Source organism: Centrocercus urophasianus, unplaced genomic scaffold (genome assembly GCF_019232065.1).
Source record: "Centrocercus urophasianus isolate 14NV4802_14NV808 unplaced genomic scaffold, USGS_Curo_1.0 seq_25, whole genome shotgun sequence".
NCBI classification, from domain to species: Eukaryota; Metazoa; Chordata; class Aves; order Galliformes; family Phasianidae; genus Centrocercus; species Centrocercus urophasianus.
This window is the reverse complement of record NW_024884811.1, coordinates 5,386,758-5,404,227: the sequence shown is the minus strand read 5'-3', so window position 1 is coordinate 5,404,227 and position 17,470 is coordinate 5,386,758. Positions and strand designations below refer to the sequence as shown.

The 17,470-nt window shown below is 37.8% G+C and overlaps 1 protein-coding gene across 3 annotated transcripts in view; it reads left to right on the top strand.

Moving 5' to 3' along the window:
* The window catches only part of PIK3R1 (phosphoinositide-3-kinase regulatory subunit 1), a 56,489-nt gene extending 40,440 nt beyond the window's left edge, over window positions 1–16,049 (top strand). Inside the window, exons 1-10 of one of the 3 annotated variants that reach the window (XM_042825688.1) lie at window positions 2,410–2,730; window positions 6,212–6,314; window positions 7,004–7,102; window positions 7,221–7,401; window positions 7,859–7,984; window positions 8,999–9,141; window positions 9,356–9,532; window positions 9,641–9,709; window positions 11,166–11,336; window positions 11,742–16,049. In XM_042825688.1, the coding sequence (XP_042681622.1) occupies window positions 2,715–2,730; window positions 6,212–6,314; window positions 7,004–7,102; window positions 7,221–7,401; window positions 7,859–7,984; window positions 8,999–9,141; window positions 9,356–9,532; window positions 9,641–9,709; window positions 11,166–11,336; window positions 11,742–11,931 (1,275 nt within the window). In that variant the 5' untranslated portion in view covers window positions 2,410–2,714 and the 3' untranslated portion in view covers window positions 11,932–16,049. Of the gene's footprint in view, window positions 1–2,409; window positions 2,731–4,119; window positions 4,890–6,211; window positions 6,315–7,003; window positions 7,103–7,220; window positions 7,402–7,858; window positions 7,985–8,998; window positions 9,142–9,355; window positions 9,533–9,640; window positions 9,710–11,165; window positions 11,337–11,741 lie in introns of those variants that run through there. The other 2 variants (XM_042825689.1, XM_042825687.1) reach the window with 2 other exon arrangements.
* The last annotated feature ends 1,421 nt before the right edge of the window (window positions 16,050–17,470 follow it).

Genomic DNA, 17,470 nt, shown 5'->3' with positions numbered 1-17,470 from the left:
GTGAGACCATAGTTAAGAATTGAAATAATGACGTACATCTAACTGCTGGGGATTCAGTGAGAATCCTGGCAGTATCACCACGGTGCAGGCACTTTGCTTTTAGCTGTACAAAAGATCAGCAAGATTAGCAGACGGTAATCAATGCAGGGGAGGTTATGGAGACTCTTCCTTTTTTTTTTATGGAAGTCTGTCTCAAAGCTACCCTGAACTATGCTGGTCAGGTTCAGCTCAATTCTGTCTGTAGGGTCTGAGGGCACAATGAGGAATGTATGAATCCTGTCCCTTGTCTGGACTTCTCATCCATCATGTCACAGGTTTTGCTGGGCTGTTGGCCACATGATTTGGTGTGTGAGCAGGGGCAGTACATTCCCTGGGAGGGCTTTGTACCTGCTGCTGTGCATTGGCTTCTCACCCAGCAGAGGGCTCCCCTTCTAAGCTAATGGAAGTCAGGCTTCATAACCGATGTAGCAAAGAGCAAAATGCGTTGATAACGTCAGCCCTAGCATTGCTGATTTCTTGCATTAGATTTTGACAGTAGGACATACTTTATATTTCTGAATACCAAGTTGAGTGTATTTGGTAAAACTGAAAAATGTGGCATTGTAAGAATTATTTACAGATTAATGTGTGTTAATTTATACTCATACGTAAGTGTATGCAAACCTGTCAGGCTTTTCTGCTTTATGCATCATTTTATAGAAACAAATTGGGTATTTATATTGATAGGTGAGCATTGTGCGTAAGAGTGCAAAAAGAAGTATGCTGTTGCTTTCTGAAAATACACATCTACTGAGCACCGCTCAGTGTGTTGAAATTTGAATTTGAATAAAAGAAGGTTCAGTTGTGTGAAAATGCTGGAGTGTGCATGTAAGAATTTATTTTTTTGAAAATGTGTGTGGTTCCTTCCGCAGTATGATTTTAGACATTGATTTTTGCACAAGGCAGAGGAATAATAAAAAAAAAAGCCTGGATTTAGGAACAGTCTTATCTTTCATCTATACCTCTATACCAACGGTTTTTAAAATGATAATTAAGTGAACCAACTTTGGATTGTCCTATCTTCTTTGAAAATATGCATCTGTATCTTGGCCCTATAAAACGAAAAGTGTTACCAAGCTCTTTTGTAATTTTTAGCAATAAATAGGAGGCAAATCAGTTACCAGTAGGAGCTACACTATTCTTGTGCTGTGGCTGTGCAATGCCATGCTTTAAGAAATACTGGTTACTGTCTTAATTTGCAGTAGTCTTTCCTTTTATGATGGCACTGCTTTAAATTATATGTATAACATAATTGTTCAAGTAGGCAAAGGCTAGAATTTGAAAAGTGGAGTGATTTTTATAGGTGAAGTTAATCTGTGAATTGTAAAACATTAAAATTGTACTGAAGATATTTGGGATTTAACAGTATAATGAAGTATCAGCGAATTTTGGTAGATACAGTATTTTGTAGTATAAAGGGATTTGGATAGGGGGAGGATTTGTGGGTTGACAATTTCAGTGCTATTTGACTGCCAGAAAGACTGCAAGCACGTCTCACAGGACCCTGCTACCAGAAACTCTCAATTGTTTCCAAAAAGTGGGAGGAAAATACTCATCCCCTTCCTCCTTTCTCCGAATTGAACCCTGTGGTCTGCTGTTTCTCCTCTCACTTTGGATTTACTTCTTTATAAAGGTATAGCTGGCAAAGAAGTTAACTGTCATGCACAAAACAGAGCAGGCTCTTCAATTGCTGCTCCATTCATTAAGAGGACAGATCTCCACCAAACAGTAAGGCAAGGAGGATAGATTTGACCCTCTCTGGGCAGTCCCTTTTCCCACCTGCCTGCATGAAGTGAGTAATCCTGACATGCTGGCAAACATAGATACAGAGTGGTGTTTCCTCTGCTTTTTCCACTTTACAAGAGCTGGGTAAAATGCCTCTCAGCTTCATTTTGAGGGTTTTCATGCAACACCTGTATTTGTGATCCAGAGCAGGAGGTGATGCTGTGGTTGCAAGCAGGCTATTTAGCTTGCACAGGGCTGACCTGTGAAATGCAGCTCTTTTCAAGGAGGATTTTGATTCTGTTTTATTTTTCTGCAGAAAGCCACTTCCTGTAGTTAGTTTGTTCTTAGTGTATCTCTTCAGTACTGCACTCAGCAGCAGGTTGCAGAGCCTATTTAGGGCCTCTTACAATGGTCTTCTCGCTTACTTAGCTAAAATGAGAAAGTTAGCCCTGCATTGACCACTTGTTGGCTGATGACAACTTTTACTTTGAATTTGGCTCCCCTCCCCCACCTTAAATCCCTGGCTCAGCAAATATTTGAACCTGCCCAAGTTAATCATGAAACTGAGATCTTTATCTCTGAGAGACATGCAAGCTACTGAGGGTGGTGGTTTCTTTTTTTTTTTTTTTTTTTTAAACAGTACTAAAGTCAGGTTCACTTTTTAATGATGAATCAGAGTAAGAGGATACCTTCTGTAGAGCACAGTGCTGTAAACAGTTGAGAAGAAGGCTGGGATTTTCTCATTGCATATTGCAGAGATTTTGGTGGAACAGTGGTTGGAAAGCAGAGTCTTCTTTTTCTGAATTATTGTCTGCTTCAGAGCAGTTCCCTCAAAGAAGTTTTTTGTTTTGCTTTTTTTTTTTTTTAATGAAGATTTTTATAAGAGGAAGCCAATTTTTCAGGTTGTTGGATTGTCTTTTCAGACTGTGTAACAAGGGCATGCATTTGCAATGCGTAATTTACAAAGTAAGTGATTCGTAATTTCTTTCTGTTTTCTTCATCACTTTATGGAACTATTTTACTGTAACTGATTACCAAGTAGGGATTTAATAGTCTTAAAATATGGGAGTGAAGGTCAGCTACCTGTGGGTTACTCAGGGAAACGCCTGTGTGCCTCCTGTCTTTCCCTGCCCGCGAGCGAGCCTGCCTTCGGCTGAGCAGCAACCGCTTGTGCAGCACAGCAGACTCAATTCAGCCAGAGCTGAATCCGGGGAGAAGTAATTTCTCCTGAAAAGCTTCATTCAACAGAACAAAAAACATTGCTGATCCCACATTTGACCTAAGTGCAGCCTTGTAGTCTTTGCAGGATCTCTTTGTAACTTAATTTAAATAATTACCTTGGCAACTCAATGTTTAGGTAGCAGGTGGGCAAACGTCGGAGCGCGGTGTCAGGACTTGTGCATGAGATGAGTTTAAGTATCCTGTTTCACTTTGAAAATGGAAGGAATCTGTGTAGCATGTCTACCTAAGCAGGGAAGGGAGTCTACTTCACAATGAATTTAAGCTCCTTAACATATAATGCAGAGCAACATGCGTTTTTTTTAACTGTTGGTACTCCAGACATGTTCTGATGTGTTAACTCTTGTATGAAGGCGGTGAGCTGGTGAGGGGAGCAGAAGGAGGGGAGATCTGTGTGAAATGCTTGGAAAAACTAGAAATTGTCTTAATTTTTTACTGAGTATTTGTGAGATAGAGCGCGTTTCAGCTCCGGCAGGATTCCTTATGATGAGGCACAGATAGTTGCTACAGTTACCCTTTGTTGTGGTTATTTTTGGTATCTGATTTTCTGCTGCCATAGAGGATAGTGAGGATGAAGCACTTGGATTGCTTTCCACAGCACTCTGCTCTGGAATCAATAGCCTGTTCTGTGCGTGTTTCCCAAAGAGGTCTGACAGAGTGGCAGTCCATGATGGGCGGTTAGAAAGAATATTTCTGAGCACCAGGAGTGCACGGGAGATGTAAAGTCAAGTTTGGAAGAAGATGCTGACAAGGACTCTTGTTAACTTGGTATTTCAGTGAGAACAGGGTGAAGAAACAATGTGAAAAGGTAAACTAAATCCTGCTGTATCCTGACAGACTGGCGTTCTATATTCAGCAAAATCATTTTTCAAGATCTTAACTCAGTTTTTTTTTTGACTTTATTCCACAGTGTTGGAGAGCCTGGTGAATGTAAGGTTACAATATTTGATGTTTAGGTTTCGAGATGAGTTAGTCCAGATCAACTGGAATTGTATTTTATTATAAAGTGATGCTGGGGGGAGGCATCTATTGCAGTGTGTCCCCTTTATATAGTAATTCTGGGAACATCAGATCTGTGCGCCCATTAAAATACAGAAATCTGTACAGTTTGAAAATGTATTTCATATATATATATTTCATTATGTGGATACGTACGTGCTTAGGTACATGTGTGTGTAATGGGCACATAACGGATACTGACACACACAAACACGCATGCAGAGTCATGCTCTTATTCCCTTCCATATCTTAACATGTACAGAAACCCTCCAAAGCCTTTTCAGCGATAAACTCAGGCGTCCGAGTAGGAAAATGAATCTAAGAAGTGACCTACCTATCCATAAAGGGAGCCGTGCTGTGTGTGAGCGTGCATGTGTTGTGTGCGTGTGGTGTGTGAGAGCTACGTGCTGCAGCATATCAGCCTTTTGTCATCCTGCCTGCCTTGGACTGTACCATGCTGCAAAGTCAGGAGAATGAAATGGAAACAAGCGTGTGTGAGAAGAGCCCGCTCTGTCTTTTTGCTTGTAATACCAGGTTTATATTGCGGTTCTGCTAAATGCAGGTTACTTCTGAAACTGAAATTGTTCGAAGATTAACGTAGAACAAAATGATGAAACAGGAGTGGTCTGGTGACATTATTTTGACATGATTGGCTGAGGATTATGATGTAATAGGTTACAGTGCAGCCCCTTATAGGTTTTAAAATGAATTCCAAGACACCATTACAAAGAGAGCCTGACTCTTTCCTTGCATCTGAGCTTACTCAGTGAAACTCATACAAATGTACAATACTGTTTGGAATATGGAAGAACTGGATATAGAATATCCTAAGACAGATATAAACTGTGGCACAGACTTGATGTTTTACATAGAAATGGATCCACCAGGTAAAACTGCAGTCTTATTATGGAAGACTTAATTCTTTTTTATCTCTATGATAGATGCTGAAAAATTCTTAGTGGATATGTAAGATTTATTTACATTGTCAGTGCTACAAATAGTTTTTCCTTTTTTTCCTTAATAAGAATTGTATTTCAGTGCTTGTTTATAGTAACTAGTATCATAACGTATAGAAATACCTGCCTGCTTACTTAATTGATTTTTTTTCTGAATTAACCTGTTTCTGCTTTGATTATTTTTTTGTCTGTTGTGAAGAATTTCATTTCTTTTGTAATTATTTTTTGCTATATTTGTTTAACGCTGCGGCTAAAAGGAGATGCTGTAATAACACTTCTATTTTCTGAAGCAGTGATTACAGACTGTTGGTTTGGATCGTTTTAGAAAGAAGTGATTTTTAAAATCTAACAATATTAATTGAATGCTTGATATCACATCATCTTCTCGTATCACATAAAAATACTGTGCTCTCTTTATTTTCATTGCATCATCTTTTGTAGCCAGTGTAATATACATACAGGGATGTTCATAAGGAGTGTTGTACTTACTAAGAAACTAAAAGAGCTGGGATGATTTTTTATTCCTGACCCCCATATAGTCCCCCTTGCTAGTAAGTCAGGAGTGCTGCAGTGTCTTCCTCTGGCAGCCACTGGTATACGTATGCATCTTTGACATTGTGGAAAGGGGCTGTGGTTTTTAATCAGCCCTGGCATTTGGAAGACAATTTATTCTGAAGAATTCTAAGATTAACTCGAGGGATATTTGGGTCACAGATGGGTTTCTTAAAGTGTTTTTTGGCAAATCATTGCACAGAATGCAGAGGATCATGGAAATCCAGTTCATAATATTAAAACGTACAGTACTGCTGTGGGTTTGCATTTTCTATTACCCAGCTTCTAGGTGAGACAACAGCATTACTATAAGATCACTGTGTAGGAGAAAAAAAAATTAATTTCTGCATGTTTTATTATTTACGGTTACCGGAGATAGTGGAAGAAGGTAAAACCAAACTTCAGAATTTTTTTTTTTTTAATGTTCTTATCAGAGCAGAAAAAGATAAGACGCTATATTTTGCTTAAAATACATTATTGGAAGACTAGCATACTTTTTTTTGAAACAGTACATCTATCTTGTTGAATTGTATTGTTTTCAGAAAAATATCTTCATTCCCTTGGTTACTTTTAAATACTGCTGGAGGTGGAATACTCCATAACTATTTCTTTTCTCATTCATGTAATAATCTGTAATTTCAAGGGATGTGTGGTCATGCTTTCAATGAGTTATAATGAACTTTTCCCCCCTTTATTTGTAGCACTGCCTCCTAAGCCACCGAAACCTAATACTGTAACTAACAACGGCATGAATAACAACATGTCATTACAAGATGCTGAATGGTACTGGGGAGATATATCAAGGTAAATCAGCTCAAGACATGTAGTTCTCGTGTTTGACTTTATGTTCTTGGTGTGTTATTCTTATTTTATGTACTCTGCATAAATACAGGAAAATTACAGTAATAAGAGCTATTTTTAGGATATTTTCCAACACAATCATATCACATTTGGTTTTATTCCAGACATGACTAAAAAGTTACTGGCAGTCCATTAGAATGTAATGCATGAAATGATTTGGTGATTGTTCTGTTATTTTAAGATAGCTGTATGAAATACTAGCATGAAAGGACAACACTGAGAAACAAGTATTTTTTTATCCTGTTTTTCATCCAGAACCACAACTGTAGGCACAGTACTTAACAAGCCAGACTAACAAGTGCTATGTATTAGCAACATTTTTAACTGTACTATATATAGGTACATTAAACCAGCACTGGCTGCTCCGATTGCGCAGGCTTGTATGAACAAGCAGAAGAACTCTGCAAGAATATCATTTTGTTTCAGCAGTGAGAGGACATAGAATATAGTGTTTTTGTATCCCAGTTGTTCTACAGTAATAGTAAATAAGTTTTTAAATAACTGTCTGAGTTTATATGGAGATCAAGGAGGCTTATAAAAGAGTTATTTTAAAACAAGAATTTAGAGCACAGAGAGATGATAATGGAGTGAGAAGTAACTGAAATGATTAGTTACTTTTGCTTTCATTTTAGAGAAGAAGTAAATGAGAAACTTCGAGACACTGCTGATGGTACCTTTTTGGTACGAGATGCTTCAACCAAAATGCATGGGGACTACACACTTACTCTAAGGTAAGATGTTAGGTCTGAAATATGTGACAGCAAAATGCAGTACTGCATTGAAAAGACAGTGTTCTTTAGGAAATAGTACTACAAGTATGCCTCACTTTATAACAAACTTTATTTGCAGGAAAGGAGGAAATAACAAATTAATCAAAATATTTCACCGAGATGGGAAGTACGGCTTTTCTGACCCACTGACTTTCAACTCTGTGGTTGAGCTAATAAACCACTACCGGAATGAATCTCTAGCTCAGTACAATCCCAAACTTGATGTAAAATTACTGTATCCAGTGTCTAAGTACCAGCAGGTAATTTGCTCTATTTTCTTTGTGTTCCACGTAGATAAAGGGAAATTATCGCAGACTGTTACAAAGAATTTCAGCTCTGTTAATATTGTAAAAAATAAAAGGAATGTGAAAGTGAGTATTTTTATTTAAAACTAGCTCCAGAAGCTGCTTATAAATAATTAAAACTTTAAATACTGTAGATACGTTATTAAGAAATAAGCTTATGTAAATAATAGATATCCCACTCATTGCAGATGAAATATATCATTTCTATTATAAACTGCACACTCGTTACGGAAAACTGCTTTTTATCATTAATTTCATTTGTATTTGCACATGGTGCATATAGTACATCTTACCTCTATATTGATAAAAGAGGTGTCACATTTACCATGTAAATATTTGAACTTTTTTAGCAGTTCCGAAAATCTGTGCAGTGTGTTGTTGATTTATGAAATATCTTTTCTTCTGTTCCCAGGATCAAGTTGTTAAAGAGGATAGCATTGAAGCAGTGGGTAAGAAATTACATGAGTACAATACCCAGTTCCAAGAAAAAAGCCGAGAATATGACAGACTCTATGAAGACTATACACGAACATCTCAGGTAAGACATGTTTGAAACCGAAAGACTATTGTGTGTTGAGGAGAGTGTTACTGTAAATTCATACTGCCATCTTTTTCCTTCTTCCTCCTCTCTTCCACTGCCTTTACTGTTGCCCAAAAACAGGAAAACAACATACTTAATGTGCTAGCTCAGTGCAATGGAATTGCTTACTTGTATTTGAACAGTCGCCACCTGCAACTTAACACTATGCTCAAGGGTGACACATGCATCCAAAGCAGTCACAAAGCTACTTTGATCTACCAGCACTTCTGCATGGTGTCCTCTTCTGTCCAAGTTATGGTTTTCAAGACACATATGCAAGGAAGCATTCTGTTTTATCACCAGTTTTGAAAAGATCTGCTTTCAGCTATGCAGGCTGGAGAGGTGGCGTGTAGATACACTGATAGAAGGAAAAGCTGCTTCTATCCTCCTTTCATTTTAAACAATTACTAGCCATGTCTTGAAGCATCAGTGAATTAGTGCTGTTTTACACCACTGGAATCCAGACTGTTCCTTAAAGTTAGCAGAAAATAAGACTGAAAGTAATAGAAAAAAAACAGAGGTGTGCAGGCAACTTTCGTTTCATAACTACAAAGACTTAGGTATTGACTTGCTAGGTAGAGGCAGGAGGATGGACTAGATGACTGGAGATCTGTCCTTTCCAGTGGCTTGTAATTTTTTTATTTCAGAAAGTCAGCTGTACTTCTGAGCCTTGATACAAGGGGAAAATTGGATTGCCACAGGGCTTTAATCCTCAGAAACAAAACTTATTTATACAAAACAGAGATTGCATCTAACTCTTTGTCTAGTAGGTTTTCTTTCCTGGAAAGCCTTATCATGATAGCCTCTTGCACAGATCCGATTTCTCTATTTTGTACTGCAGACAGAATACATTCTGGTAATTGGATATTGAAGTCATTGTTAAAACATGCTCAAGTGTTTCCATGATACAAACCAGTAAATTATCCCTCTGTTTGATAACCACTATAATTTAAACAACTATTTTATTTTCAGGAAATTCAAATGAAAAGAACAGCTATTGAAGCATTTAATGAAACAATAAAAATATTTGAAGAGCAGTGCCAGACGCAAGAGAGATACAGTAAGGAATACATTGAAAAATTTAAACGAGAAGGAAATGAAAAAGAAATACAAAGGTCAGTATTTGTATTTGCAAAACCAAAGTAAGACTGCAAAGTTAAAGTAGATCAGTTGTAAGGAAAGAAGACTTCACATGGGGTAGATGTGAACTGCAGAACATGAAGCTACATTTAGAGAAATGATCTGTTTTAGTTGTCTTGATGAGAAAACAGAAGGTATAAAGGTCAAAATAAAGCATGAGAATATAACCTATCACATTGTTCTATTCAGAATTATGCACAACTATGAAAAACTGAAGTCTCGAATAAGTGAAATTGTGGACAGCAGGCGTAGATTAGAAGAGGACTTAAAGAAGCAAGCAGCTGAATATAGAGAGATAGACAAGAGAATGAACAGCATTAAGCCAGACCTCATACAGCTGAGGAAGACAAGAGACCAGTACTTGATGTGAGTATCATTATGAATTAACAAGTTCTTGCTTGGATTTTTTTTTTTTTTAACTGGCATCCAACTTCTGTGACTAATAATTAATTTTGTTTTGCAATTATTCTCCAGGTGGCTGACTCAAAAAGGTGTTCGGCAAAAGAAGCTAAATGAATGGCTTGGAAATGAAAATACAGAAGAGTGAGTATTCTGAGATTTAAATATTCCTGGTGCTTCAAATCATCTTGCACAGAACTGAGGTAGAATGTATTTGATTCCAGGACCACAAAAGGGGAATCTCTACCTTAGGTCTCTTGTAACAGTGCACACAGTTAACACATGGCAGCAGGCCTAATACAAATATTCAAAAGGACACTTTGTCAGACCCTACTTGGCCGTTACTCAGGGAAGTGTGGGTCAGGTTACCATAGCAGAGCACAAGAACTTAACCTGTGTCTTTATTCTTGTGAATGAAGTGAAGATTATAAGGTGTTAGTGTCTTAGAGAGATGCCATATGAGTGGATAAATTGTTCAGGTCTTTTAGGTGCAGACAGACTGTTTCCAAATTGCACTTGCTGATATTATGGTGTTATCCTATACTAGGTAACCTCAAAATAGTAAGTGAAGTTGTTTAAAGAAAATCTTCATTTCCTTTGTCTCCGAGACTGTCCTTGTCAGTGAATCTGTTAAGTACTTAGATTTCTACTGACAAATTAAATTTTTAGAACTTGACTTTTTTTCTGAAGTTGCAAAGAGAGTAAATGAGTGTAATAAGCAGCTGTAAAACTCAGAGGGGCAAAAAAAAAAAAAAGAGAACCCATCTTTCCCAATGAATTATATCCATGTGAGATTGTTTATCTTGGTGGACTACTTGGAGATTCTTCAGAAAGACCAGTTGTAAACAGAGTCGGAGAGGCAGTGCCCACCACTGCAGGCTGCTGGCAAATAGGCTGCACTTAAAGTGTAATATGTTGAAGTGATGGTGTCCACATAGCTGAAGCAGAGGCATCTTCTTTCACAATGGGTTTAACTCAGAGAATTCTTTAAAAGTCTGAATCAGCTTTGTAGAGGTGACTGTTCTGTTAGAGAAGGTCCTATTACATATTACTACATGTTTTCTTCATAATCTGGTTATAAGAAAAGAGAATCCTCTACTATGTAACCCTTTCTACAAAGCCATCTTTCATATAAATAATTTATCTACCTGTACTACTGCTTGTAGCTTTCACATGCAGCAGATGTAATCAATATGTTGCATGATTTTTCACTGCTGACCAAGCGTTCTGATCTTTGGAAATAAAGCTGACTCAGTGGATATTGATTTCACTGGGCTGCTGTTTACCAAAACGTGGGGCAATGGTAGAGGTACCGAAGTGTTTGCAGCATATTCTGGAAAATAGGACAGCATCCTTTTTATGTCCTTCAGATCCACATGAGTATTTTTAAAGGAAACAAGGTCTGTAAGTTTTATTTTTATTCAGCAAGTGAAATGTATTACATGATTTACACCCCTAGTTCTGTCCAAGAGGTGACCTACTCACCAATAACTTAGTGTTTTCCCCAGTAATATGAAAGGTGTTCTACCTTATTCCTGCAGCACATTGCGTGTAGCTCTGCAACATGTTGCACAACAAATATTTTGTCGTATTTTGATAGCCAATACTCTATGGTGGATGATGATGAAGACCTGCCACATCATGATGAGAGAACATGGAATGTGGGAAATATCAATAGAAGCCAAGCTGAAAATCTCCTGCGAGGAAAGCGAGATGGAACATTCCTTGTTCGAGAGAGCAGCAAACAAGGCTGCTACGCCTGCTCTGTTGTGTATGTACTCTAACCTGTGAACGATTTGAACAACCTTTGAGGCAGCTCAAATGCTGGGCCTTGAGCAAGGGGTGTAGATACATATTTGCATATGCATGGTTTCCCTTGGGTCTTTAGGCTTAGAAGCTGATCAACAAGTCTTCAGGCCATGAAGAAAGGAACGTAGGGCACAAAACAACTCATTTATCTGCACTACTAAATCCTGCCTATCTCCTGTGTCCTGTGTAGAGTAGCGCAGCACCTGGGAATTCAGGTTAAACGTAGCCTTTTACCAGTATCCTACCATAGAAGACAAGAGTGCTATGCAGTGATGAGCATTTTAAGGTTTCTTGTCCACATCTTAGTTTCCAGCTTAGTTTTATGGTATTGGGAAACTAAAAACTGTTTGTTTCTTTTCCTCTTTAGGGTGGATGGAGAAGTGAAGCACTGTGTGATAAACAAAACACCTACTGGGTATGGATTTGCAGAGCCATATAACTTGTACAACTCTCTGAAAGAACTGGTGCTACATTATCAACACACATCCCTCGTGCAGCACAATGACTCTCTCAATGTCACGCTAGCCTACCCAGTATATGCACAGCAGAGGCGATGAAGATCTTAATACTCTGGGTTGTTTGGTTTTTTTCTAAAGGAGAGATTTGACAACATTGAGGCCTCTGGAGAGAGAAGGCTCCTTTCAGTCTTACTCAAGAATTTGAGCTGCAGTGTCAAAGCTGTCTGTCTTCAGATGGGACTAGAGCTTTCCTTCACAACTGCAGTGGGAGAGATCACAGCATTAAGCTGTGAATGTATGCTTCTAATCTGAAGTGCTTTTTTTTTTTTTCCCTTCCCAATTGAGAAACGGAAAACACAAGAGTAAGAAATCTAACCTGATCTCCCTGCAGGGACATAGAGGCCTTTAACCATGGTGCTTGTTTACGACCACTTCTGAAGCTTTACCAGCTAAAACATTGGATTCTGCAAACACAATGTTTAAGAGGTCTTTTCATTCACTTATTGGAATTTCTTGGTCCCGACCTGGCTGGGATTTGGTGTTGCCGTGCTCAATGGATCCAGACACACAGCATTGTGGATTTTTTGGTTTCTGGTGAATGACATGTAGCAGAATGGCACTTTCATTTATAAGGGACACTTTAAAGGACTTCAGTTACAGTATGCTGTTAAGAGAAATCGTGATAGTGAAGTGCCAGAAAGTGTTTTGCTTAGACGTTTAAAAATCCTGTTTTAAGAAAACAGGTCTTTCAATGGCATACAGTCTATAATAGTGTACATAGTGTTGGATGGCTAATTATCATTGATGGAAACTATCAGTACCAAACTGCTTCTCTTTTCCTCTCTGTTTGCTAAAAGCTGAATTCTTAGACTATGCTATGCAATACTGAATTTTCTTTAGGCTGTAGTCTTCTCTTGAGCATGTCTACAGGTTAAACTTGTTTTTCTTTCTTCTTTCCTTGCTTCCTTTTTACTTTTTTTTTTTGCCTGACAATATTTTTTTTTAATGTACAGGAAGCCACCAAGAGTTGGCTTCATAATTAAAACTATGAAATATTTTACAGTTTTCTTTGTACAGAATATTGAGCTACTAGCTCCACGTTTTAAAAGTTCGTAATTTTTTTTTTTTTTTGACTAAATATTTTGTTGGGCAGTGCCTGATAAGCTTCAAAGCTGCTTTATTCAATAAAAAATATATGAACCTTACAAAATATCATGGACTCCAACAATATTGTTTCAGAGGCATCTTTAGAATACGGTACCATGCTATGTTTGCTTTTTGAAGCATTTTGAACTTCTGTCATGATTGTCTTTGTATTTAGAAGATAAAGAATTGTGTATCCTTCTCTGATAATGACTGCAGAAAAACAGGAAAATTTGGCTACTGGGTTAGATAGGTTGGATTTCAAAATGAAATCATGCTTCATAGTAAATAAATGACATCTTGATCTACTGCGGCAGAATTCTTGTCAGCATGTCAAGGTATTTTCATTTCATATGAAGGACGTTTCTCTAAACTGTTGCTGAAGTTTGTTTTTTCATATTAATATTTTGAAAAAAGTTCCCATCTTTAGGTAGAACAATCGGATACAACACAGAGCGAATTACAACTGGAAAACCTCTGTTTTTTGACAGTGATAAGGCTTTCCTAATTAACACTTTGGATTTGTTTTCATAACTTTGTAGACTGAGGGAATATCAAAGTGAACACTTTCATAATTTCAAGCTCCAGAGATTTTCAGTTATGGTTCAGTTAAAGGAAATTTTAAAAGTTCAACTAAAGTAAACTTATTAGTAATTCTGGAGCAATTCACTGTGGATGGTTTGTGATGGCCATGTTTTGCCATCGAGGTGTCTCATAACAGCTCTGCTTTAGAGTTACATGTGGTTTGATTCCAAGTATGCAGTGCTTCTTAAGCTATTGGAAATAATAAGAAATGTGCAGGTCTCCAGTAATTTTTATATTTTCTTCTATTTTTTTACATTATCCCTTCATTTATGAGGCTGTAAATCTTTTTATCTTACGTGGATTTTGTGCTTTATTTGGTAGGTTGTCTTTGCTTTCCTATAGATGTATTTTCTTGCTAGAATCTATATCAGGAAACAAGATTCAACCAACATTCATGTGTCGGGATAGTTACCACTTGCAAAATTATTCTGATTTTTTTTTTTTTCTGAATAGAATTTTAGTCTTCATGCCTTCCCTTCTGCATTCCACTCTTTTCAGGCCTCCCACAATAGAATCATGTAAATTTGGTATTCTAGTAACTTTTTTTTACTGTGGAAAACACCAACAATTGCTCTAGCATGACGGTCATACTACTGGGCTTGAAGTTACAAATTAGCTCAATACACAATACTTGTAGCAATCCAAGGTATTCTTCAGACATATATTAATTTTTGAATGTTAAATATTTTACGAGTAAAATTGTATTTTTTGTTCTCTATAAGCAAAATATATGTAATCTGAATGGATGTTTCACTTTGTATTTCTCAAGAAATTTCATGGAGTTAAGGCATTTGGATCTGATTTTCCTCATATTAAGTAAACCTCTGCTGTGTCAGTGGGCCATATCCTTAGCATGCCCAGCCCAGTAAGGGATGTCATTTGTTCCTGTTGTGCTGTACTACTTCACTTCATCTGTGGTTCTAGCAGAGAAAAAATAGTGTGCGTGCAAATTTGGCACTTGCTTTTATTGCACAAGCAACAATGAGAAATAAGCACTATGTTGTGGGGATAAATGCTTAGGGCTTCGTTAAGGGAAGTTCTGCCTACACAGGGTCTGTGCAATTCACAAGGATCACTTGCGCCCTCCAAGTGGGCCTGAGTGGGATTACTTTGGTACCTAGGTATTGTGTGGCCTCTGTATTTCCCTCCCTCCTTAATGCATGGATCTGCATCCTGCCAAAGGCCCTATTCACTGCAGAGTTTGTCCTTAATATACCGTACTGTTCACTCCAGTTTTGATTTGATCTCAGACTAATAAACTGAAGGAAAAAAAAGAAAAAAAGCATGTGGATATAACCGAAGAAACACATTGCTTCTGTGTTTCTATTGACGTGTACTTTTTCCACCTGATATGTCTGAAAGGTGGGAACTGTTTTGGTTCTTTTTTTTTTTTCCAGTTGTTCGGGGAATTTTTAATTTCATTTTAAATCCCTGAATTATGCTGCACTGCAGCAGCAGTTGTGCAAGGCTTTTGAAAGGTATGAGGCAAAACACAGAGAACCAACACCCACAAGCAAAATTAGGAGTTTCTGTTTGGGGATATTGCATGTGTGCATCTTGTGCATATGCGCACACACTTGCTGTGTTTATATATGAATAGATCTCAGTATAGGTGCATTTTCACCAAATGTGATCATTTTGCTGAATTCAGTAAGTGATATCATTGATTTTGTGTAAGACACAAACGCACTAGATCTTCGTGGGTGCAGCATGTTTCCAAATGCAGTTTCTGTGTTGTTGTTTTTTCTAAAAAAAAAAAAAAAAAAAAAAAAAGAAAAAAAAAAGCTTGTCTGTATAGTTCAGTTATCTAAAAAATCTTGTCAAAAAATCTGTAAAACCAAATCTTCAAATTTTCTATTTGGTGTCAGCTGTTCTGTAGTAAAGAAATGGCTTTGTCTTGTAATTGGCAATGAAATAATAATGCTTGGGAAAACATGCAGATGCTTCTAATGGGGAAAACTTACGCTGATTTTCACACAGTGCTTTTGCTATGCATGGTATTAAGTTGGGAAAGTGAATCCTGGTAGTATTTTTTTCAGGGTCACTTTTAGAAATGGGCAGCTCAAAACACAATGCCTCCCATAGGACGGGGTTCCAAAATGCAACATTTTATGTATAATCGTGTTGTATTTGCTGACTGGAGAGCTAAACTGGACTGGGGGAGTTGGTAACGTTACATTGCGCTTGTCCTAATGAGACTGCATTAGCTGCCCAAGATGCTGCTATTTTTTTTTTTATTCTTGTTTTTAAAAATAAAGCTCTGTTCTGTTAAATGTCTTTAAAACATTAAGATTGCTTTGTTTTAAAATGGTCTTCAAGGAGGTGGAGGGTAAGGTGGGTTGTAAATTGCCTTCACAAGGCAACAGTGAAAACACGCCTCCTTGAAATTCTGTTCAAGCTATAGAGTTGATGGAGCTGTGTCTTGTTTTTAAGTTGCTTTAAAAATTGTAATAAGTCTTCAAGCAGAATAAAAGTTGTTTTGAAAAAGCTTTTCAGTTGTTGAGGCTTCAGTAAAGACTGAGATGTCTGTTTACCAGAACCGAATAAAGTAGCTGACTAGCTCCAAAATATTCTTGTGCCAGAATGATGGTTCTACTAGTTTCATACACTTGCAAGAGCAGTGCATCTGCCTTCCGCATTGAAAGCAAAATTCTGTTTCTTCTGAAATTTGAATGAGTGTGGTTACTGATATCCATCAAGTTAGCGTAACAACATTAGCTAGAGGTAACTCACCACTCTTGCCTTCCCCTGCCTGTGAAAACTAAGGTGACAGTGAAGAAAAGGGAGAAGTTAGAGGCTGACATATGGTATTAGAATTTTTCAAGCACATCCACATCTTGCCTTTAGAAGTTCCCTGGGGAACCCAGCCAATCCCTCTGGAAGAATAAGGAGATTCCTGTTCCCAAGTTTTGCATTCCAAAATCTGCCCATTTGTTGCTCACTGTAGTCACAATACCAGCCAACTGAGGTACTCAGATACCACGGGTGGAAATTAGTAATTTTTACAACATAACCACCAGCCTTTACAGTTTCTTAGAAGAAACAGATGAAAGGCTGTACTGAATTTTCAATTCACTCAATACAGAGTGGGGTTAGATTTCTGAGAAACACGTGCATTGCAGTTTTTGCAATTAGTAAGCTGATTCTTTTAAATAGACACCACGCTTATCTTTTTCCTGCTCACAAAGCATATATTAAGCAACACAAGCTCTTCCATAAGCCAGAGAGACGCACATCTAAAAATAAGGTTATGGTTGTGAATCACACATCTCCAATTATCAGCTCCTCAGAGACATTATGATTGGTTGATCATAATCTGCAGAAATGTACAGACCAGTGGCTTTTTGGCCTCTGTCATATGCTGTATTGAAATCACACTTGGCAGACTGAAAAGAATAGTTTTCAAAAATGTCACTCTATTTTTGTTGTCTGCAGACAAAGACATTCCCACTTTTCTTCGCTTTCTTCCTAAGACTTTATGGTCATTTTTTCTTAAGGAATGTGAACAATTGCTTGAATTTATCTTTGTGCAGCTACAAGTTGATGTAATTTTTTAAAATGATTGGGAATGATTTCCAACTTCTGTCTGTCCCCAAGCCACTTAACTCCCATGAAGTCCCAAGCACAGGTAACTTCTCGCACATCCCTTTGAGTCAAAGAGAGAAGAAGGGATTTTAGACTTCTTGCTGTCCTGTGAAGCAATAGGTGATGCCTCCTCCCCTCTCAGAAGGAACACGGGACAAATGAAGACCCTTGCAGCTGTCTGTTGGGATTCAGGCACAAAATGGCAGGGATGAGCAAACTTCTGTAGCACAGCTCTGTGTGCTGTGAGGCCCACCTGCGTTTGCAGCCCTCCTTTACATCTCCACAGGAAAGGACATCTCTGTTTTGCAGGGGTGCTCAGAGGGAC